Source organism: Chroicocephalus ridibundus, chromosome 2 (assembly GCF_963924245.1).
Source record: "Chroicocephalus ridibundus chromosome 2, bChrRid1.1, whole genome shotgun sequence".
Taxonomy (NCBI): domain Eukaryota; kingdom Metazoa; phylum Chordata; class Aves; order Charadriiformes; family Laridae; genus Chroicocephalus; species Chroicocephalus ridibundus.
In genome coordinates this window covers 24,223,938-24,248,722 of record NC_086285.1, presented here as the reverse complement: position 1 = coordinate 24,248,722, position 24,785 = coordinate 24,223,938, and the positions used below count along the sequence as shown (strand labels likewise).

Genomic DNA, 24,785 nt, shown 5'->3' with positions numbered 1-24,785 from the left:
TCCAAATAGAAAGGCAGCTAATGAAAGCTTCTTGCTCAAGAAATCAGGTAACACGCTACACTGTATTTTCTTGGTTATAATTTCAGACATTTCACTTTTTCTATTTTAAGCCTTTCCAGAAATTATTTAAATTGTGTTTTATTTTAACAAAATATTGCAAAAACCCAAGACACAAAGTTCTAGCCTTAAAAATGAATTTCAAAGAATGAAAAAATAAGTTGTATCATAAATTTACAAATGCCATCTTTTTTTTTTTTTTTTTAAATAAAACCATTTATGTGACTCTGCGTATGCACACTGACTTGCAACTCATCTTTCTTTTGGTCAAACTATTTGCATTTCAGAGCAACTTTTAGTTTTGTTTTGAAAATATAAAGTGGATTTTTCTGTTCCTTTTTACTAGATGAAACTTAATTCTCTATCTGATTTACTTAAATCAATAAATATAGCCAAATGAATCTGAAATTTAGGATAATTTAAATATCAATTTCTTTTGTCTAAAGAATCTTAGATCACTACAATAGATCAACGATAACGCAATATCTCTGCAAATACAGAACTAGCCTCTCCTCACCATTCTAACCTGGCACTATTCTTCCACCCTCACAAAAATTGGTTCTATTTCCACTATTTGTCATTTAAATTCCATTTGGTTTGGTATTGAACTTCATGTAACTTGCATTAAATATATTAAAGAATGTAAAAGTAACTTTTGTTCAACTCTTCTCGTTTACGTATAAGCACTATCAAATACCAGCTTTTGCCATGAGTATCTTCCAGAACATAGAAGCAAATCTACAGTAAATGAATGTGAGGGTTAAGAAATGAAGCAAGAAAAACTGGGACTCTCAGAAGTAAACGGTAATGGAAGTTTGTTTATCTAAATGGGTAAAGAACAAAAAGATCAAATTCAGTCTCTATTATTGTACTCCAGGAGTTAATGATTATGCACCGTGATTGACTTACCCTGTTTTTTAGCTGATGTTCTCTATCCCCTCCATCGCAGTCAGTATGAAGTTATTCAAATTGTTTTATGAAAAATCAAAGCCTCAGGTTCACCTGTTCTAGACATGAGATAATTCTCTTTGTGGAATTGAAAGAGGAAAATATTGATGTTTGTTGCATAGGTCCTTTAGCATTACTATGTCAAAGCAAGTATACCTTTTCTGTCAGTTCAGGTAAGTTCAGGTAATATTAACAGATGAAGAAACTCCACGATCAGTACAATATGCTTTACTACTGGGAACGCACATCATTTGCAACTGTGTTGCATTGAGGCCTTCAAACATACAATACTTCTCATTATTATTTTGAAAGACCCCATATCCCCCTGCTCCCAACCTTCTAATTCTATGCTGGATAAAGATTCTGGAATTTGGAATGCGTGGACTGCTAATGTCCAAGTAACTTAAAGCCTTCTTGCGTGCTACTTGTATGCAATGCCTTTATCCATAGAAGTGTAGCTATGGGAGAAAAGAGAAAGGATGCCACTATAAAAACAGATTTTAGTATTACACATTAGAGACTCAGAGAAGGGGACACATTGCCATGCTAATGTCATTAAATATGCAAAATGGTCAAAAGGAAAGTCCCCGTGATTCTCTAACCCACTAAGGAAAAAAAAAACCCAACCCCCCCCCCAATAAAATGAAAAAAGAAAAATAAAAGAGAAAGTAGAGAGGAGATTCCTTACAAAACCGAGTATTTTTCACTTTGGAGTCAGCCAGCATTTTGCTGTAAACATACTAACACATCTTGTCCTTGAAGACCATCAATAATTCAAAAGCTGTTAAATTTTGAGGTTTATTTTAATATATATGTCCTTTTAAACCCCTTTTTTTAAAAGTTCAGAACAAGTTATTAGAATATGAGGGTTTAAAATAAATCCCTCCCTATCTAATGCATCTTGCAGAATAAGTCCTGTTCTTCAGGCTGCTATCAATACAGAAACTTTTGGCTTCCTGCTGCATAATAAACCCACGCAATCCCTCTGGATTCTAAGAATAGCGGGTCCTCCATCATGTTGGAGGCTTGTCCGCAATTTTGTTTAATTCTGCATATTTCTTTGCTGTGCCTCATTCTGTACATTCTGCTCTGAATTGCGGGAGTCCGGCTGTCCATGTGCTACGCCCAGCTGAACTTTTTCTAGACATACTTTCAAGCAAAAAGGAAACTCCCGTGTCTTCAGAGGCTTCCACCTCACTAAAAACAGAACTTTCCCTCTTGCTGTCTATCCACACCTTTGTAAAACAGAACAGGTGTACAATATTGCAGCAAACTTAAAATGAAAGAATTCCACAAAACCAAAATCCAAACCACTGCATAAACAAAACAGTTTTAACATGTGTCGATGTGTAATGTTTCTTCTACACTGTTTAAAAAAAAAAAAAAAAAAGAAAAAAAGTACAGACAAGTTGAGCAAAGGAGCTGAAAGCAGACCAGACTCCAATACTAAGGATTTAAAACTCCTGCTGCAAACTTGAGGGAGACAGAGGACATACAGGAAGCATTACAAATAAAAGCACGGCTAATGTGAATTATGGTTTGATAGCAAGGATCCATGAAAGCTTTAAAAGGAAAGGATTATCGTTCTCAGTTTTGACATTCTAGGAAAGAAATTTGCCAAGATCAAACATTAAATTTTAATCTCCCGGTTCTTTTCAGTGAGAAAATAAAGCAGCTACAACAAATTGGATTTACTGTACTTATGCAGTTGAGGAATTCAGCTTCTTAAAGGAAAAAAAAAAATAAAAAAGGTCTTACAAGAGGACTATCTGAAAATGAAGGTAAGAGTGCCAAAGAAGTGATCCAGCCCATTGCTGCAGATTTAGTTTTTGAGGGAGGATTACACAGCCAGGCAAACCCCATTTTAAGTTTTACTCACAAGGAGACACAAAACACGGGCTAAATTTCAAAGCCTTTGCTCAGACCCTTCTGCTTCTGTTTCTTTGGACAAGCTTTTCTCTGCTTTGTCCCTGACAGCACAGTTATAGCCTGCATCCTCCACAACTTTGTGCCACCTTCTGTGACCCTTGCCTGCCTGCTCTCAGGCAGAATATTTGTGGCAACACTCTGAAGGCTCCAGAGCATTTACAAACAGAATCTTGACAAAGCAAGGAAAAGCACAGATACTGTTTTCATAAGCAAGTTTTCTAACCAAATGTGTCATGATCAATCTTTGTAAAGGAATCATCTCTGCTACAGAGAATATAGTAAATCTTCCTTTAAGTACTTCATAATAGAAGTGATACGACACGGTTTATTTGAAACAGAGAAGCTCGTTTTGCCTGGACTTAAAAATTGAATTTACTCTGGCATGCTGCTCTCACAGAACTATTGTGGCTATGTTCAGGGGCTGCTGAGAATGAGCTGATGGACTCCTCTGAAAGGCAGGATGCATTAACCTGAGCTCAATGCAGTGCTAGCATAGGGAAAAACAGGCGTGTGGCCAGCCTACTCCAACAGTCAGTGCCTGGAAAATAGTGATGCATAAGTGACAGGCTGTGTACAACTCAGGAGTGGAAACAGACACAGAACATTTACTGTAATTAAAGAGTGTCACTGATGCAAACAGTCTCTCAGGGTTGCAACTAAACTGTCATTTCCTGTCTTTACAAAGACATTTGTATTATCCAGGTAGGAACTGCAGTATTGCTGGATCTATCAGACAGCTGTATTAAAATATTAAGAATGGAGTACAAGCAGTGTTTGGGCCTTGAAAAGACCAACCAATTCTGAAGTAACAGCCAGACAAATTAAATAAATCTATCTTTAAGATTTCTTAAAACATACAAAAAAATTCTTAATTATACAGACAGGCTTAATACAATGTAAGATGTGAGCGTCCTTACAATTTAATTTGAGCCTTATTTGTGCCATAAGCAAAGACAGAATTTCAAACACAGAAGAGTTTTCTTGACTTCTCTTCCCTCCACAAAACACCAGAAGGGGTGTTTTGGGACAAGGATATAGGAAGAAACAGCAGAGGGGGATAAAAAACAGAGCAGTATCAAATTTAGCATAGCTACTGAATCTAAGAAATATATTTTCAATACATGTGATAAATAAACAAAAATAAAAATTAAAATATTGCACCAGCTGGGACAATGGGGCTGTACCATCTTACACCAGGCACATCAGTCTGAACACCTGAGAAATACCTTATTGGTATACGGAAACCCGTATTGGTAAACATTATGCAAATCACTATTGTAATTTCAACAAAAATCACAGCAGAACAAAAAAAAAAAATTTAAAACATTTTGAGGTTATCTCTGGAGACAATGCTTTCCTTTTTCCTTATAACTTTACTTAAAAGCTGAGTCACTATTCGGGAAATTGATGGAATCTCTCTTGTAATCATACATCAATACTTAACATACATAAATATCAATTTCAAATGCAGAATCTGAACTTTAAAGTGACAAAGGTCAGCAGTTTGCCTTAAGCACAGGTACAGCGTAAGCCAAAAGAAAGACTACAAATCACCCTAAGGTGGAAAAAAAGCCTGTTTAAGCTGAGAGTTTTAATGCACAGATGCTGTGGACAAACAGTTCCAGATTTTGCCCAGCCACTTCTTTGACTGAGCTAACTAGTCCTTCAAGGTGGTGGTCTCCAAAGTGGGGTGTATAAGACAATCCTTTGGGGTATGGGAAAAAACACTTTTTGTACTGTTAATAAATGAAAAAAAAATTAAAGATAGTGTTTATTTCATTTTTATCTCATCCTTTTTAATTTATATTTTTGTGTATGTTTTATAATGTACATATGAGTAAAGTAGTACATGTATATAATTTGTAAATAATAAATAAGTATACCTATATTAGGGTGGTGTGCTCATAATTTTTTTACTGATGGGACGCGCAATCAAATGTGTCTCTGCTCCAAAAGACATTCAACACTTCTTTGCAGGATCTTAGAGCAGGAAGAAATGGCTGCCTCTCAGTTTTGAATACTCCAGGATACAGTTCCTTGATGATTTGGGATCCCTCTCCCATCACATATTGAATGTTGTGGAATTCAAACTGTTTTCTTCAGTTACACACATCATGGATTACAGGCTTCTCTTGGCTGTCCTCTTGTGAGCTGTTATTTTTAAGCACTTAAGAGCTGTTAATTTTAAGCACTTTAAGAACTGTCCCACCCTCACTGTAAAAATACACTATAGAAGAGTGGAGCCAAAAGCACTATTCTCTAATATTCAACTACAACACGTTCCAGGCAAAAATACATCCCAGTGACAGCAAACACTTCTGAAGAAAGCAAATGAAAGCCAGAATATGTCTCATCATTATTACAATTGACACATATCACTAGGCAACCCTTCATCTAGAGATGCTGAAAGTGCGCTAAAAGAGCAAGCTGTTCTTAGAATAGAACAGAATAGTTCCAGTTGGAAGGAACTTGAAATGATCATCTAGTCCAACTGCCCGATCACTTCAGGGCTGATTAAAAGTTAAAGCGTAGTATTAAGGGCATTGTCCAAATGTCTCTCGAACACTGACAGGCTTGGGGCATCAGCCGCCCCTCTAGAAAGCCTGTTCCAGTGTTTGACCACCCTCTTGGTACATAAGTGTTTCCTAATATCTAGTCTGAACCTTTTTCTTGATCAGCCGTGCATTAGTTTAAATGCATCTGACTGATGATCAGGTGGTGTATTGCAGTTTCCCTTTTCTAACTTGATTTGCCATCAGACACCTGCCAGCAGAGCAAGATGTCCAACCCCAAGATGGATGGGCATATTACTACAAAATCCAATTAAGCTGAGACACAAAAAAAATGTTACTCTTTTGTGAATAACTAATTTGATGAATTTTCAGCTTCATTATTTTCCAGATATTGGTATTCATGAGATCCTTGAAATGGCTTTTAACTAAATAGGAAACTGTTTTGTTCATTGTAGTTTGGAGACTCAAGTGTGTGAGACAAAGTTAAGAATACTGAAAATTGTAGATCACTAAGTTTTGCATAGCAGCTGTAAAACAAATATTACTTCCAAGCTTCTCCAATCTCCTATCTCCATATTTATTTCATGCTTTATAGCAAACTGCCTTATAAAATATGAATATGGAAAAGTTTTTCTGTAGGTAATCAAATTTATAACCTGAAGGCCTTGTTGATCCCTAGTGTTGCCCGGTTTGCAGGTCAGCAGCAATAACACATCCCTATTCCCCACTCCCACTATTTTTTTTTTTTTTTTTGGGGGGGGGGGGGGGGGGCGGGGAAGGGGGAAGGGGTAGGAGGGAAGAATCTGTGTGTGTATATGTGTGTGGACAGGCCTAAACATAGGCTCAGATTCTGCCCAAATCTGAGAATTGAGAATATACATAAAACATTTTGACTTGCAGCCTGTGAAAGACCATTCTGGAAACACGAACAAATACTTACTCAACAGAAATTTGAAGCAGTAGAACTTGCTACCTTAACAACAACAACCAGTGGAATAGAAAAGCATCATTAAAAAGAAAATATAGAATATTTATTTATAATAGTTTCCATTACACAGCAAATGATCCTAAATCAGATCTCAAAGTGTTTTATAAACAATAATGTAATATGCCTCAGGCAGAATTACAATCCCAAACTTGCTCTTAGCTGCTGGTAAAGAATTAAAAAAAGATTACAGCATACATTCACTACGTCAAATACTACTAATGGTAGGGGAGCAAAACACTAAGATCTGTAATTACAGGAACACCATTCTAAAACAGCTGGACCATAAAAAGCAATTGGCTAAAACTCATGCCTCATTACAGACACTTTAGTAATACAACATATTGTCCTGCCACATCAGCCTTGGTCAGAATAAAAAGGCGGGGGGGGGAAGAAAGAAAAAAAAAGAAGGGGAAAAAAAAGTATGGAGGAATGATTACAAGATGTTAATTATGATCGGTGTTCACCATCAGAGACCTGATAGGAATATTTCTTCCCTTCCCTCTCCCTAAAAAGGAACTCTAAGTTCCTAATACACTTTAAGAAGAGTTCATCTGAGAGACACAGTACACCCACAGCAATAACAATGCAAAATTAAACCTCTCTCCCCAAATATCTAGTGTAGTCCAGGCTCCTAAACGCAGTGTCTCATAAACAGCTATACAAGAAACACACTGTCAAGATACAACAGAAACTGCTCCACAACTTGAGCCTTACATAAGAACGCCAGCAAACAAAATCAAACCCCGAAGACCGAGATATTTAGAACAGTCTGACTGCATATATCTCAACTGAAAATTAACAGCAGGTCCGAACATTTAAAACTTCCAAGTATCAGAGTGGGTTTCAATGAGCTCACACTTCTCCCACCACCCCCCTGCTAAATAATCAGGGAGGCCAAAGAAGTATAACATGAATCAGTAGCTATACTGGTAAATTCAGTAAAGAACTAAAGAACGGTTATCTCTCAAAAGCTTACAGGCAATCAGAAAAAGAAAAAGAAAGAAAAAAAAAAGACTCAGAAAAACATCTTTTTTCTTCCTCAGCTCTGAAATTGGCATAAATAAAATGCAAATGCTGTATTCCTCAGGACTTTCATAAAATCCATTTCAAGCACTGTCAATAAAATGAACTACCACAAAACAGAGAGAGGAAGGAAAATAAAAAACAGCCACCAAAAGACAACCCAGTTCCCCTCCCTTCGCCAACCAAGCTTTGTTCACAAGCTAGAAGCACTTTTTAGTGCATAGGAAAGACCCTTCTGGATGGTGTCTCTGTGAGACATTAGGGAGAGGGAACCGAAGTACCCCAAAGCCATCTTTATATTAATTTCGTCCTGGATTGTTTCAAAGGCCATAGATGACTTCCATTTTATCTCGGGGTTCAGGCACATACAGATTACTCCAGATACAGGGTAAAATAATTTATCTTGTATTTGTTATGAACAGAAAGGAACACGCAATTACTTCACATGCATACTATAGCAGTCCTGTGGCAGTTTATCAGCACACAGCGAGTCTTCTATCTATCTGGGTCTTTAAACTGCGAAAGGACAGTACCTCTCTACCCAACAGACAGGGCTGGGAGGATAAACTACCCAAGGATCATAAGATACTTGAATATTTATCATATTAGGAGTCACATATTACATTAAAAAATTAAGTCTTTTCTGTGTTTTAGCGTTTTGCCTTGCATTGAAGAAAGGGCGAGTAGCAAACTATTTCATCGGTTTGAATATTTTTACGATTAACAGATGAAATTCTACTGTGTCTGAGCCCCACACAGATAAAACAGAATCTATGCAAAGAAAAGAAATATTTATTTATACTCTCTTGCCTAACATTTTAAAAACAGTGTTCAAAAGGAAGCTCTTCCAATACACTTTTTTTTTTTAAAAGGTAGCCTTAAAGCTGGAAGTCATAAAATATAAAGAACATTTTATAAAAATGTGTTAAAAATTTAAGCAAGTTTACTGTAAGCCATTTCAGATCTAAAAAAAAAATTAATCTCAGAATTATTCTGTTGTACACTACTCCAGTTTTCGGGGGAGCCATTTCTGAATATAAGACTTGTCAGGGGGAAAAAAAAAAGCTAACAATACATCTTTCTTTAAGAAGTTTGACCCATTTCCACAGGACCAGAAGTTCTTCATATTGTATAGTTAAATAAGTTAAATAAATTGATACTGCTCTGAAAACATTTCTCCATTGTACTAACTTACAACTGGTCTTGCAGTTCCACAATGATATATTCCAGCTGTTCCTTCTCCATTTTATGGGCTAGATGCATATCTTCAATTTTTTGTAACAGCAGTTTATTCTGTGAGACAGATTCAGATAGCTGGTTTTCTCTGAGTCGTACCAATTCTTCAAGGTAACCCTGGAAATATAAGCGTTAGAAAGCCTTAAAGAACAAACTACCAAAAAAAATTTCATTATGTATGTTCACATTTTTCTGGTTTAAGATGTATACAGTTCTACTTTGGTTGTTGTAGGGATTTTTTTATTTTCTTTTTAAACAGACCGGTAAATTGACTTAAGATTAGTGTGATGTTTCCTAATAACTACCAAGAAAATGATGTACTTATTTATATTCCTGTGGGGGAATAGAATAATGGATAAAACAATGAGACAGGAACGCCACCAGCATGAAACACTAATTCATTTTTCGAAAACAACATAGAACACTCACTAGTATAAGAAAAATATCTGAACTCTACAACTTGACTGATGCAGGATGTTACATATTGCCTAAGAAGGACAAGAGTAGAATGAGTCTATATAGATCTGTATAGTAAATGAAAGGGATCCAGAATTATTACTAAAAAATATCCAACATTATTTTAAAGTTTCTTTGAAAACTGCAATACCACATCACACATTAAAATGACAAAGAAGAAAGTTACGGAAATAAATATTCATCTACAGTAAAGCATAAGGTAGAACAACTGGTGAAGGTCACTTATTTTCATAACATTGGATGTGTACAGCTGGAACATGCACGTGTATTTATGTCATTGTTTTTCCAGCTGATACTATAAAACACATGGGACAGTCCTAATCACACTTCAACTACTTAGTCATTTACAAAAATCCACAATGTGAGTATTTAACAGCAGCTGTGACAGCAGGCTGGTCGTGAAGTATGTTCACAAATTACACATCTGGTTACAATACAAGGAGCTATTTCTTTTTCTTATTCAAGCAGAGCCCCGCATGTCAGATGCTAGTAACTTCTTATCAATTCTTAGTTAAAGCTGTATACAATAAGTCTATACTGCATAAAACTTCCTTAAAGCCTGTGGAATAATGTGTAACTCTTTCATAGGTGCCCATTCAAAAATAAATACATTAAAAAGGTAGCTTTCATAGACACAGAACAGGCATAGTCCTGTTGAGTAAGAAAACAGGTTTCAAGTCAACGGGTGGAGGGAGGTGATTCCACCCCTCTACTCCACTCTGGTGAGACACCACCTGGAGTATTGTGAAGCCCTCAGCACAGGAAAGACATGGACCTGTTGGAGTGGGTTCAGAGGAGGGCCACGAAGATGATCAGAGGGCTGGAGCACCTCCTGTGAAGACAGGCTGAGAGAGTTGGGGTTGTTCAAGCTGGCGAAGAGAAGGCTCTGGAGAGACCTTATAGCAGCCTTCTTTTCTCCCCACAGTGTCCTGCTGAGGAGGGGAGTGATAGGGTGGATTGGTGGACACCTGGCGTCCAGCCAAGGTCAACCCACCAGGTTTTGGGTTTTTTAATTATTATTTTTTTTTAATTTTTAAATGGACACTAGACCAGGTTGTCCAGACAGGCTGAGGAGTCTGCATCCTTGAGATATTCACAGCCCAATTGAACAAGGCCCTGAGCAACCTGCTATCTAGTCTACCTTTTTTTGAGCAGGGGGAGTGGAACCAGACAATCTCCAGAGGTGCCATCCATACACAACTATTCTGTGATTCTATGATTACATACAGTTCTGTCCCATGGATATATTTATATTTGATAGGAATTTATTTTAGTCTCAGTACAAGTTCCAAGGAATTTTGAGAGCTTTTCAGTATGCCTAGTTCTGCCCCGTCAAATATTACTGTTATCTTGAATGTTAAGGTACTCCTTGGAGCTCTAAGTAGTGCTTTGAAAGTACTAAATGATGCATTAGGACATACACAAATTTTCTGCCTCCCAGAAACGTCAAACATTTTACAAAAAGATTTTCAATGTGAAACATCAGTATCAGAAACAGAATACTACAAACAGTAAATACCTCTACATTAATCACATGGAGATGCATCATCTCACGAGTGAAAGCATATAAAACTCCAGTATAAACAGTACACAAAGAATTTAGGAGGTTACTACACAAAAGTGAACAGTTTACACCATTCCAAAATAGGGAAGAGATAACTTCCACATAAGTAAAAAAAAAACGTGTAAACTATGACTCATTAATCTGGACAAGAGACAACTTGGAAAAGACAAATTAATCGTATTTCCAGAGAGGCCTGGAGAAGGCAGGAAGTAAGTGACTGTTCATCGTTTTTTTTAAAACACAGGAGCTAGGCACCATGAAATGAAGCTGGTAGGAGCCAGATTCAAAAGACAGAAAAGGAGGTGGCTTTTCACACAACAGATGGTAGATATGCAGAATGCTTTGCCAAAAAAATGATTTGGATGCTAAAAATTTACATGGGGTCAAGGGGATATTTGACAAGTATTTGGAAGAGAGATCAATCACAGGTTTATTAAACAGACAAACCTTATCAGCCTCAAGGAAGTCCTTGAGCTGATATGCGTTGGCCAAGAAAGTATTAGAAGAAAAACAGTGCATATACATTTGCTTTGTTTTTATTCTTCCTTCCACATCTGCTTCGGGCAAGTATCCAAGATAGGATAGGAGGATAACCAAGGATTCTTGGTCTAAACCAGCATAGCATTGTTGATCCAATAAAGCAACGCTATGATTTACCTTACTAAAATAATACCTGACCCTATCCTACCATTCAAACAACTCAGAAGATGCAGATACCTTTATCTTAGTTGAAATCCAATCACTTGTCATATTGTGACCCTGGTAAACTTCTTTCAGCTGTGCTATTAATGACTGCACATACTTACTTAGGAGGCACAAAAGGAATTTATCATTGTTTGCACAAAGTGAATGACAACAGAGGAAAAGAAGGATCTGTCAGACTCACTCTATCAGTTACTAAAAAAACATTATTTTCCACTTGGTCTTCTCGTCACAAACATCCAGTTTTCCAGCACACAGAATGTCAGAAAGCCCCTTTGTTTGAAAGAAAACACTGTCTCTTATTAACTGGTACCTACTGCACTGTGTGCAACTTGATTGTTGCTGCAACTTACTGCCATGAAAAAGGTTCCAAAAAGGGAAGGAAAGACACAGTCAGGAAAGAAGCTCTAGTCCATAGTCGATCTAACCTCTTAATGGTCATTCATTCAAGTCATGTAGATGTACAGATGTGCAGAGTACAGAACAGATGTAGCGTAGTTGAAGTGAATTAAATAAAATTTTGGAAGGCACATGCCAAATGGAAATTTGACAATGGAAAATTTTCAGTCTGTGGGGAAAAAAAGTTATTCTGCTGCTGCAATTGTCAATCGGCATTTTAAAGGAGGACAACTAGGAAAGTGTCAAGGGCTGTCAGAGTAGCTATAATTTTGAAAATTGTATTAAATGTACCAAATTTTTCAAAAAGTTATCATAAAACTGACTTGAATTCACCCCTACATTAGCTGACTATAGAAGTTGGCAGTTCATTAAAAGAATGCGAGAAGGAATAATGTGACTCACTAAAACAGTAATGCTCAAAAATTGGAAATACTCAGATCAGCGAATAACTTCCCATGGAACAGAAATGTTTCTGGATCATAGACTCGTGAATCAATGAAAGGCCTATTTTGTTGTGGATGGCAGAAGATCCATTCTAGATCCCACCCAACCCTCTTTTTTCTTTCCTTTTTTTTTTTAAAAGTTTAAAAAAATATTTTTTCTTCTCAGTACAGTAAAAACTAGAAAGACACAGACATAATCTTGTGATTCCAATGCCCTAATCTAAGGGAAGTAATTACACCTCCAAGCACCCTTATGTAGTTCCAGCCCTTCATATGGTTTACTGTGTTCAGAGGTTCATCAAAATCAAATTCTGACATTAGGAAAAAAGAACAGTAAAATTACTAATAAGGCTCTTTAAAAATATTAACCATTTGTCTTTCATTTTTCTTCTCTTTTATTTTTGCGGACCCCTCCTTTCTTTTTCTATGCACTATTTCTTCAGTGTCTGTGAACAGTCTTCCCCTTCTCTCTGCCACTAGCTCATACACATTGTTGTCTCCATAGTCGTAATATGCCGTTATGAAAAATTGACAAACGCTTTGCTTTTAAAAATACTAAAAAGTTTGGACACATACTTCACTTCACCTTTAACTTACAGTATTTTGGGTTGAAGAGGGAGAACCTACCTTTGGTTTCTATAATAACATTCAATATGCCACCTAAATTATTAAAATCAAATACCCACACTCTTTTTTTTTTCCCTTTCCCATTCTAGCTTGAAAGAGGTCTTAAAACTATGTATTTTCTAAAAACCTACCTCAGTATCACCGAGAAGACTGTACTGCTTTTCATTCCTAGAGGGATTACTTTGCTGATCGTTTTTGTTTACTGTAAGACTACATGTCAAATATAAGATCACTATCAATATAAAAACCTTCAACTGTCAGTCTACCTACATCAATAAAATTATATGGCTTCTAAGAAAGAGGAAAACCATGGACAGTCGTGTTCACTTCAAGCTCACAAGCTAACAGCTTCAGAGATACACTGCCTGTAACTCTGAGATTGGAAAAAGGAGCCAAAGCTTCTACATTAGATTGTGAAATCTGAGCTCTGAATTATTATTCTCTTCCCCCTCTCCCCAAACCTATTTTCCCACAAATCAATGCGCAAAGATACTTAAATGCTCCAAGGATCATAACATTTAAGACCATTTACATGAAGTTAAATAACATTTAATATGTTTTTCTGCCTTTACTTAAATGGATATGTCACTAGTTGGCTGGTGATCGGCTTTGGCTCCATCCGCCCGCCCGCCCCCCCCTCCCCCAAACTAATCATTTACCTTCTGTTCCAATGCAAGCCGGTACTTCTGTTCTACCCTTTTGCATTTGTTGTACCAACTGTTTTCATCCGTGATGAAAGGAGGACCAATGTTCTCTGGAGTGCTGCCTTCACTGTTACTACTGCCCAGCGTTCTTAGCTCTTCTTCATCACTGCTGATGCTGTCAGAACTGGAGGATCATATTTATTAACCAAGTGAAAAGCTGTGTTTATTAAAATGCAAATTCCCCTTGAAATTAAAGCACCACAGTTCTTAAAGATATCTAAAGCTCTGTAAACCAAAAAGAATCAAAATGTTGGGACAGCTCACCAAATACAACTTATTTTTCAAGCTTCTATTTGTATAGCCACCTAAAGAATGGGCAAAGATTTGCTAGTGATCTTAGTCAAGTTGTCCTACGTAAGTCAGACAACTGCATGTGGGATACTCTCCTGGAATACAAAGTGACAATTTATTACAATATACTATTTAAAGAAGTGGTGACTTAATCTTTCCTTCACAAATTCAGGGCAAAGAGTAGTATCTGAAAATAAATTATGTTTGTTTCCAGAAATGCAGAAAAATAAAAAAGTGATTCTTATTATATTAAATCATGATAAATTTAAGTAAGAATGTATCATTACGGTTATAGTGAAGACCACATGCCTGTTATTTCGCAGAACGTAAGTATCTCCCTACACAGTATAGAGATTTATTTTTAAAATATCTCCATATCATCCAGAATCAATGTATGCCAAAGAATTCAGACCTAACGGGGGCCTACAGGAAAGATGGGGAGCGACTTTTTATCAGGGAATGCAGTGATAGGACAAGGGGTAACAGTTTTAAACTGAAAGAGGGGAAATTTAGATTAGATATTACGAAGAAATTCTTTACTGTGGGGGTGGTGAGACACTGGAAAAGCTGTGGATGCCCCATCCCTGGAGGTGTTCAAGACCAGGTTGGATGGGGCTTTCAGCAATCTGGTCTAGTGGACAGTGTCCCTGCCTATGGCAGCGGGTTGGAACTAGGTGATCTTTAAGGTTCCATACCACTCCAACCATTCTATGATTGTATGATTGGTCTCAAAGACAAGAATTTTCATTTATCCCAATACCCATTTGAAATCTTCCCTTACAACTATGCTTTGCACTATGTTAATAGCATTTCCTAGTTTTTTAAGTAGTGATTCCTGCGACCCCATGATCCTGCTGTGATACAAATTCTGCTTTAACTGAACTATGCAATTTGTCCTTAACTTGTAAGCTAGTAAGAACCTCAAGAGAATAACGAGGATGTTTCACATTCGGTTGTACATCTTCAAGACTACTCCTGACTTTCAACTACTTTCTTCATTTTGGCAAACCTAACAATAGAACACATCCCATTAATTTCCATGCTTTTTTGGAGATTCCAAATTGCTATCTATCTGATCTGTTTGATAGTGATCATTCTTTTTATTATTAATCATATGGCTGATAAGAAGACCAAAATGTATCTGGAAGGTCAGATTATATACGCAGCTGGCCATGATTTTCTATTATGTGCTAACTGCTTGTACTGTATACTGTTTTTCTGTCATATCTCACCATTTACCAGGGCATATTTAATTTTTATTTACAAAATAACTATTTTTAAATTTATGGCCACACAGAAAAGGCCCGAGAGAGAGGACAACTTGGTCTGGTGATCTTCAAAGGATATAAAATATTTGTTTACCACTGAACCGTAGTTCTAATCCAAGTAAACAAAGTTAGCATGACTCACTCTGATGAGTCACGTAATAATTCCACCAGTCTGAAAGAGCAAGGCAGATGAGTGTACAGGTTTGTATTTAGCAATGGAGATTATTTTGAATATGAAATGAAAAGTAAGAGGCCCAGTATGAAATAAACTTTTGCCAATGAAATAAAAAAAGCAATGTAAAGATAAAAGTACCTTTCGGTGAACTTCAAATACGGTGTATAATCTATGACAGCTGGAAAGCTGCCATCCAGTCCCTCACCCTTCAGACAAAAACTGATAAAAAAGAAAAACAGTAAGATTATAACAAGAAAATTAGATGACAGTGACAGTTTAATTTTACCAATGTGAAATTTGATTTTTCTTCATTTTTTGGTAATAAGAAAGGCCTAAACACTGAAATAAAGTATTAAACACTGAAATCCTACTCAGCTGAGCTAGACTGTTTAATATTAAATGAGAGTCACTGAGGATATTATAGGATAATGAAAACCACAACAAATAAATTCCGAATAATCAGGGAATAGATTAGGGCGAGTGGTACAAACCCTAATTTTTAAATATTCACTTTTATTCTGAAAATACAGATGGATTGCAAGGGAATAACAGGAAAAGGAAAGTAAGCTGAAGCAAGAGAAACAGAAGAGCTATGGACGAGCTTGGAATCTTCAGTATTTAAGCTCATTTAAAGTGTTTGCAGAGTGCTTATGCAACCATCCTACTAACTGTAAGTCAAAAACCAGTTCTCAAAAATATTTCAGAGTCTTTCTCCTTTCAGATACTTTCTGACGTTGGGCTGCAGGAAGATGAGGAACATTAATGAAACTAATTTTCAGAAAATGTTCTTAAATGGATTAGCTCTCATCTACACTGTATTCCTTTTGTACTAGGTATAAAAGACTGTATGTGAATAATGTTTAATTATCACGGAAGTGACAAAATTAAAGTCTTGCCTCCAACAAGGCTCATATTCCTTACTCCTTCTACCACTGTCAGCAAAAAAACAGATTCTAGTAAGACACAGCTTTTGCTACCTTAATTGCAACGTGCCATTTTTGACAATGCAGTCACTTAAGTGGTATTTGGAAAGTACATCTGAAAGGTTTTTTTTCCCCGCTAAGAAAAGAAAAACAAAGAAAACAAAAAAAACCACCCCTGCAAAACCACAATTATTTTAAGTAGATACACAATTCCACATTGCTGCAAGAGGGGAAAAAATATTTAGATTCTGTTTTCACCTGGGTTCCCTGTCTCCACCCCGAAGTCTTATTTACAGTTCCACATATATAAGTCAGTGAACATTCATAAGAGACTCCTTGAACTGAAAAAAAATATCTCAAATATAACACGCAAAGAATGGCTACAGCTTCTCAGCCATTAAAACCACAATACTATGAATTGTATGTGGCACAATAAAAGTGCTTTGGTAGCACTGTGTTCCTATTTTGGCCAGAAAATTTCTAGGCTCTTAAAAGGTACATTAACAAAACCTTAAATGTCTCCAATGAGAATCAATCATTACTCTGAATACTATTAACAGATATCTATAAATATGGTTATATTAGAAATCAGAGGAGAAAGGAAGAACAAGCACACTCATACAACTAAGCTCTCATACCGGTAGTATATATCACTGATGCTTATGCAAGACAAACACAGTAAATTGATGATTATTTATGGAAGGATTTACATACTGCAGACCTACTCTTGCTATGCTTCTTATTCATTTATAGCTATAGTCCTTCCAAGTATAATGCTAAACTGCTTCTGTATTAATTTCACATAGTGTAAAGCTTAAACTAATAAAATCTGGTAAGGTTTGAATTTGCTGTACACAAGGCTAGCTCTCTTATCATCCTGCAGCACACTTACGTCCCCCCAGAACATATGTTGAGGATGCAGTTAAGCCAATCTAATGACTAAATGCTGGCAAAAGAAGGCATCCTGCATTTTCAACATCTCCCTCCCTGTTTTTTTTTTTTTGTTTTTTTTTGTTTTTTTTTTTTTTAAACCCCAACCAGACATTTCCTTTCCCCTCCTTGGCACTTATTTGACTCCATGATCTAGTTTAGGCATCGAGACATGAATTTTTAGGGCTTTTTCCCCTTTAGCATCCAAATGCAGTTCCACAGGCAGGGAGCTGAACTAAATGCTCACTGCCACCAGAAAGGGAAGACCTTACTCAATCCTTTTTATTCTTTCTCTTCTATAAGCCTTATGGTCCCATCATCTCTGCCACTAATAGGATGCTTCTGTGAACCAAACTAGGTAACAACAAAAGAACTATCCTGTCTTCTTATTGAGTATGCTTTTTAACTCTAACAAGTTAAGCTGGTTCACAGAAGGGTCCAACAAGCCTCAAAACTGGTATAAGGGTACATAAGCAGGAGTAAATCTCCAAAGGCCTTTTGGCAACAGTCAATCAGTCAGAGCATCCAGTGAGATTTGGGTGCTGTTTTCTGCCAGTTTATCTCCTAAAATGGTGTGTGACAAGCATTAATGCTGCTGCAGGGTAAATTTAAACAGTGTACTGCCAGGAGACTAGAGAAAGGCATTATTGTTCTTCTTTTCCCCGTGCTGTGTAACGAACCCTTTCCCCAGTGGCTCTGCATGAGGCTAAGTGGGCCCCGCCAGGCATATGAACAGGGTCTTGCACCAGCCAGGTTTGATCTTTTCATAGGCACTCTACTCTTTATACCTTGCTGATGTTTATACATCATCAAGATGTTTTTCATGTTATCGAGGGCATGCTTGCACCTTCATTACCCCAAAACACAGAATTAATCACATAACAAAGTGCACAATAGAGATTGCAAAGGTAAATTCATGTAATCTGATGACACTTTGCAGTTTGGCTGCAGTTAATTATAACACTAATTTAAACGGTCATTTGTAGGTTAAGCTTTTAAAATCTAGAAGTGCTGAAGTTAAAAATACCTACACCTTCTACACATGCAGTTACAATGCTGTCATTGAGACCAGGGCATAACCACGAGTGTAAATCACACAGTTTTCCTTACAGTTTAAAAATAACTTTAAAAGATTCAATTGTCTGTAAGCTTCACTTCATAGGTTTGATATACCTTCTGCAATTATACTTCTGATTGCTTTCAGGATTTTGATACTTGAAGAAAGATAGTGTAATCATGCAGCTACATGAACTATGGCATAACTTCGCTCTTATCTAGAAAAGCCATTCAAGATATCTCTCTCTCCATCCCCCTTTTCCCCCCACCCTCCTCCAAGTTTTGTCTCTCAAACTACCAGGGGAATCTAACAATGTTTTCCATAATGCATCAATTTATAAGTACTTTCCTTGAGCATTTTGTTATGAAGCACGCAAATATAATACCTGAAATCAATTGCATTGAGTCCCAACAGCATACCAGCAAGCATATTTGCTTCTTCACCAAGAACAATTGCTCCATCCTCATAAAATCTCCTTCAATAGAAAAGAAATTTGTTCAGTTAATATCGTTTTCTCTCAAATAATAATAATGTTTTTCATAGTTAACAGAAAACTGAAGAAGTCTAGTTTAAATGAAAATATCTCATTTGAACCCCAAGGCATTCATATTTCTTTTCAAATAAAGCAAACCAATAGACTGCACAGCACAAAACCCCCACAATCTTAGAGCACATAAAAGTTTAGACAGAAGCAAAAAGAATTCACAATATTAGCCCTAAGAAATAGTAGAACAGGATGGACAAAATGCAAAGGAAATGAAGATTCTTATGCTTTACTGCTGAAAAGAAGAATTTGTGTCAGGTACATACAAAAATAATTATTCCACAGTATGGAAAAAAAAAAAGTTCTCTCTCACAATTGTACTTGCAGGCTCTTTTAAAGTTCAACATTCAGTCTTCATTCTTAGTAGGTGATTACGTTAAAAAAAATATTTTCACAAATCAGCTATTTAGCAGGTAGCATAATTTTTCTTAAAATAATGAGATTATTTATTATTTATTCCAAGATTTAAGATTTTCATTATTTGAAGGAGTGTTTTCTTAACACCATTTTTAATTGTAAAACAACTATTGGCCAAAGTTTTAGAACTCCATAGCTTGATCTCAAAATACACTTCACATACCCTGGTATATGCAGACTTGTGAAGGCTGCTTGAGAACGGTGACCAATAAAGGAACAATTTTTAAATCTGTATTCCCTCACCACCTCCCCATTCTCTCCCATTTATTCTAATTTTCTCCTCCTAGCTACCACAGAAGTTACTTCCAGACAGAAATATTCCATGCACAGGGCAGGTGAATAAGACCCACAGTTGCTACGCATGGCCTTGTGTAAAAGGCATTTGCTCTGTTTAGCAAAGTAGCACATAACTTCAATTCCTGTGTAAAAGGAGTCTTGGTGGCAGCAGAGGCAGAAAGGTCCCTAGAATTCACCTGAGCATTATACGTGGAAAGAGCGAAACAAGAGCTGTTCAGTACCAAAGACAAGGTTGAAAGGTCGTTCACCAGAAACCGGGACGCACAGTCCACCTATCCATTCTAGCAATGTATGATTGCAAGAAGTTGCCAGGTTACTGAATGTAACCTCTCTCTCAGACAAATACCAGCAACACTGCTCTACAAAAGCTCCATCTGCTTTAAGAACTGCTCGAAATCATTGGGATGGCTCAGTGAGAGCTCAAGTTGGCTGCATGGCCAACATCCAGAAAAGACACATTTTGGGACACAGCTCCAAAGATTGAACTGTGTTATAATGCACACTGTCAGACGTCCCACTTCTGCAGTTTCATAACAGACGTCCATTTGCTGTGAGGAAACAAGTTGTCCAAGACCTTGCATGTTCTCAGTGGAAGCAAGAAATCTGGAAGACTTCCTCTGAGAAGACAGAGATTATATTTCTAACACTGAGGCTATGATGTACAGACTCAGCTCTCTACCCTGGGATTTCAAGAAGGGCACCAGTAGGCGATACGGGCCACTGGTTGAGACAGAATACTGAGCTAGATGGACAGTCTGATTTACAGTCTAATTCAGTACAGTTACTCTTATTTGTGAACTAACAGCAATGCTCCCAGTACAAGCCAATTACAAACCATTCCTACTGTTTTGTAAATCACTGCTAGGTTCCAGCCTGTACTGTGTTCAGTTTATCTTGTAAAATGATGCCTAGGAAGTAACCACACAAAAAAGACGGGGCGTACTTGTAATAGTGAGACACAGATATTAGTCTGACGGTGGCATTGTTTCTTACACCAGCTACGGTAATCCAGCCAAAACACAGTCCCCTTGGAAAACTCACACATCTTCTTTCAGTGTTACACAGTTGATATCTCACAACAGAACAGTCTACTTTAACTTAACAGTCTGTGCTGACCAACTTGTCAGAAGAATAATTGTGTCCTCATGCTTTATCCAAACTCCTTCCAAGTGTAATATGCAGATCCAATAATAATAATGTGCTGCTTCATTAAAAAACTAGCCCTAAGATCAGCACCTAAACACAACAGTGAGGTTTAAAAAGAGCTAGCAGTATGATAGATGAATCTTATGTTCTACATACACACGTGTAACATATGATATTTGTAGTTTATAGAAATAATTATTAAATATACATATAGCACAATACATAATTTGAAGTGCTAAATAAAGGGTGCAAAGCATCACCAAAAAAATCAGGCCACTTATTAGGTATACAAAATCCCACACAGGAAAAGAGAGCGTGCCCATTATTGCCAGTGGATTTGAAATCCACACTACCAAGATCTGAAACATTACTTCAAAAAACACTTTGCACTTACTATGTTTGGAATGCAAGACAGGTTGTTTCCAAAAGCTATACCACTGAAAGAACATTCAAATATATGAAACATTAACATGTTCAAATAAATTAACTTGAAACTGCTAATAAAACAATACCACTGTTATCCACTAGCAAACAGACTGCACTACCAGACAGGGACAAGGAATGTACTACTTAACTACATAGTTTGTGAGCCTCCTCTTCCTTCTCATTTCCCCCTCAAAAAACCCAAGTGACTTTTCAGTTTGAGGCCAACACTAGTAAATGTTTTCCAGAAATCTTTGTTTTATAAGCTTCTTGTCTACTGTAAATGCAAGCAAATCTGGGTAAAATAAAGACAGTTTTTATTGGAAACCAATGAAATGGGACGTTAATTGTTGTGTTTCAAAGTCACTTTAATATTGGCAAAATATATGGAGGTCTATGGACAAATAGAATTACAGAAGTCCAGAAGTCCTTACAGAGAAAATTCTTATTGTTTGAATAGTCCATTCAGTATGTCTAAAACTTTTAGAGTTCAACAGAAGGCACCACAATGTGTTACAGACTCACTCATATTTAAGATGACTTCATCATAAATCTACAAGATCCACTTGTTACAGGATAAAGCATCGTATAACAATCACATTATCTAGAACCAGTCTAAAATGGCCAGAGTATTTTTTATCACAAAGCATATTGTTGTCCATAACACCTCTTATCATTAGAGGATACATTTTTCATATTACATCAAGAATCCTAGCTATGCCTGATCACTAATTCTGTTCTTCTATATTTCTCAAAAGTTTCCTGGAATTCTTTTCCTTTCTTCTTCAAGAAAAGTTCCAATAAAAATTATTTTTTACGGAGTCTCTAGGGCTTTCTGTCAACCATAGCCAATTTTGAAAGGAACACTACACCTTCTGCCCTTATCGTGCCACAGTTTCAGAATTATTTCCTTCTTTAGAGAGGTTTTCTTCTCTTTTGACCTTTTGAGAATTCCAGACTTATTTCTACATTTTTAAAATCACAAAGGGCTTTTCAATTTTGCAGTTTTACCCATAAACTCCAGATACCCTTACCAACTCCAGGTATCTTTTACTAGGTTACAACTCTTATTAGGGACATCCCCTCCTATACAAATCAAGTGGAACATTTCAAACCTAAGTCCCTCACTTAAGCAAAATTTGCTAAAATATTGCAAAAATAAAAATCTTAGAGACCTGGTTGTTTTGAAGTCTCTCAGAGCTGTGGAAATATATTCAGACAAATGCTTTTCCATAAGTGCTACTCTGATCCAGGCTCGACCCTGCAAGAAGAAACAGACATCAATTGTTTAAGTATTATAAAATGAAACATTTAATTTTACATCTGAAAATGAATACACTTGATTTACCTGGGTGAAATGAACTGATTAACAGAATTACCTCTAAACAGAAATTGTTGCTAGGATGTACTTCATTGTAATAATAATAATAAAAACAGAAAATGCATTCTTACAAATGTTCTTCAAAATTTGAAGGAAAAAAAAGGATTTGGCTTTAATTATACGCTCCAGCCTTTTGAAAATTTCATGTGCATAAGTGGCACCAGATCAGGGCAGAAAGCTTTTCATTTTAAAGATAATGGTGTTGGAAGCATACAATCAGTTTCACTGTAAAGCAGCAGTAACCTACTCTCAAGGTCATTTAAGTAAAAAACTAATTCTCTGCATTCATTCAAATATTTGTGGGATCAATAAGAAAAATTATAACTCAGTGATGTATTTTTATTTTGTACTTTGCATAAATTATTTCCACTCCTCAGTAAGGACATCATAATAGAAGGTGCACATAACATACTGATGAAATCAAATCTAAGAGGCCTAAAACTTATAGTCCAAAAGCAAAACTTCATTCAAACAGTTCTATAAACAATAGCAATGGCTTCAAAAATAACCTTTAGGTATGTATGTTGCACTATGTTTATAGATCTAGTTAGTGCACAGGATTGTAGTTCACACGAAAGAGACATTTCAAATGGCTGCATAGTTATGACTGTCAGTTTGAGAACACCAGGAACATTTCTTGTAACCCACATAAACTTACAAAAAAGTTATATAAGTAATAAGATGAATTCTTGCTTAATGTGTTTGGTGTTTATTGACATCTAGCTGAATATCACTACAGACATTCTACCAAAATCACCTGTCCTAGATTATAATTCTACTTTTAATTTATATAGACCAAGATCAAATTAAAATTATAAGACAGGCAGATGCTAAATAACAAAAAAAAATTTGTTTTCACAAATACCAACAACACAGCAAAAACTTCAACACAGAGTTCACTAAAATTAAAAAGATGTTTATCTGGATAGCTGCCTTTATGTTGCAGTTATTTACAACATGAGCAAAACAGTCAGACCCTGACGCTGCTGCTTAGGTAACAACTAAAGCCAAAGCAGCTCCAGTGAAAGCAGGGGTAACCAGCACTGGCAAATCCTTACTAACAGCTACTGGGCTGAAGCAGACACCCATTTGGACCACCAGTAAAACTGATGAATACCACTAGTATTCATGTCAACATGCCTCCGACCTTCTCAGATATGGACATCCATAATATTCACAGACACCCCTTTAAAAATTCAGCACTGCTCTCCACACTTGTTGCACAAATGAGTGTTTTTTTTAATTATTTGGCATGGAGTTTTCCACAGAGTAAAAGAAAATTTTAATTTATTTACAAGAGTATTTCAGAAAACAGCTTTGCTTTTTACTATCTACTGAATTCAAACATTCATATCTATTAAAATCTTGGCATTCAGAAATACCTTTAAAATAAATCTTGAATATAAGCAATACAATCATCAGATTCAAGAACATGAGTCTCTCCAGAAAGTATTTGGAAATAAGTTCTCTGAATTATCTGAATTTCCGGATCTCAACATAAGCAAGCAGAAAAGCTGCATGACTTAAATTATCAGTTTGCCACTCCAGTACACCAAGAGCTAGGAAGAGCTATTCTGGATAGGAAAACCAATCGATAGCTTTTTGCCATAGCATCTCAAGTATTTCGAAGCTTTCACACAAATTACAGGTATGTTTATTATATAAAATTTAAAACTGAGTCCATAGAAAAGAAGAAAGGGGCAACAGCAGACATAGCAAATAAGCTGTTCTGCAATACAGTGGATCATGAGAATGGCTACTCAAAAATCTACTAGATTCATGGTGCTGCTTGATCTAAGCATCATCTTTTACTGAAGAAAACTGGTTGCGTAAATACCTATAATTTAAATTGTACTAACCACACAGTCATGCCCCTGAAAAAACCTAAGAAGTTTTTGTATATAATGAGCTAAATATTTGCACCTGACCAATGACACCAACTGTGAACAATCCAGAGTATCGTAAAAATCTGGAACTACAGGATTTTTAGAATAGCCATGGAACACACTTTGGATACTAGTTCAAACAAATTATTCCAGTTTGTTTAGGAATAAAAAGGATTAAGACTGTTATTTGAGTATCCTTTTATACTACTTATACTTTCAAGTCAGAATGTTCTCAGTTATCAATCAAGGCTGCTTTACACAGAAATACAAACTATTGAAAAGCATTCTAATCTAGTAAAAAGAATTCGTAAACTCTGTCCAACAGCATTTTTTATTTTTTTTCTTTTTAAGATGTTGGTCTATACTATCTCACATTATTAAGATTTAATGATAGGTCAGTTTAAAGCTTATTCTTATTCAATTCATAGGCATATAAA

The 24,785-nt window shown here is 36.3% G+C and overlaps 1 protein-coding gene across 1 annotated transcript in view; it reads right to left on the bottom strand.

The window, feature by feature from the left end:
- The window catches only part of RUNDC3B (RUN domain containing 3B), a 55,746-nt gene that overhangs the window by 13,641 nt on the left and 17,320 nt on the right, over positions 1-24,785 (bottom strand). Inside the window, exons 4-8 of the mRNA XM_063324779.1 lie at positions 22,257-22,342; positions 18,640-18,729; positions 15,483-15,563; positions 13,566-13,734; positions 8,654-8,811 (exon numbers count right to left, since the gene is read on the bottom strand). Of these exons, the coding sequence (XP_063180849.1) occupies positions 8,654-8,811; positions 13,566-13,734; positions 15,483-15,563; positions 18,640-18,729; positions 22,257-22,342 (584 nt within the window). The remainder of the gene's footprint in view (positions 1-8,653; positions 8,812-13,565; positions 13,735-15,482; positions 15,564-18,639; positions 18,730-22,256; positions 22,343-24,785) is intronic.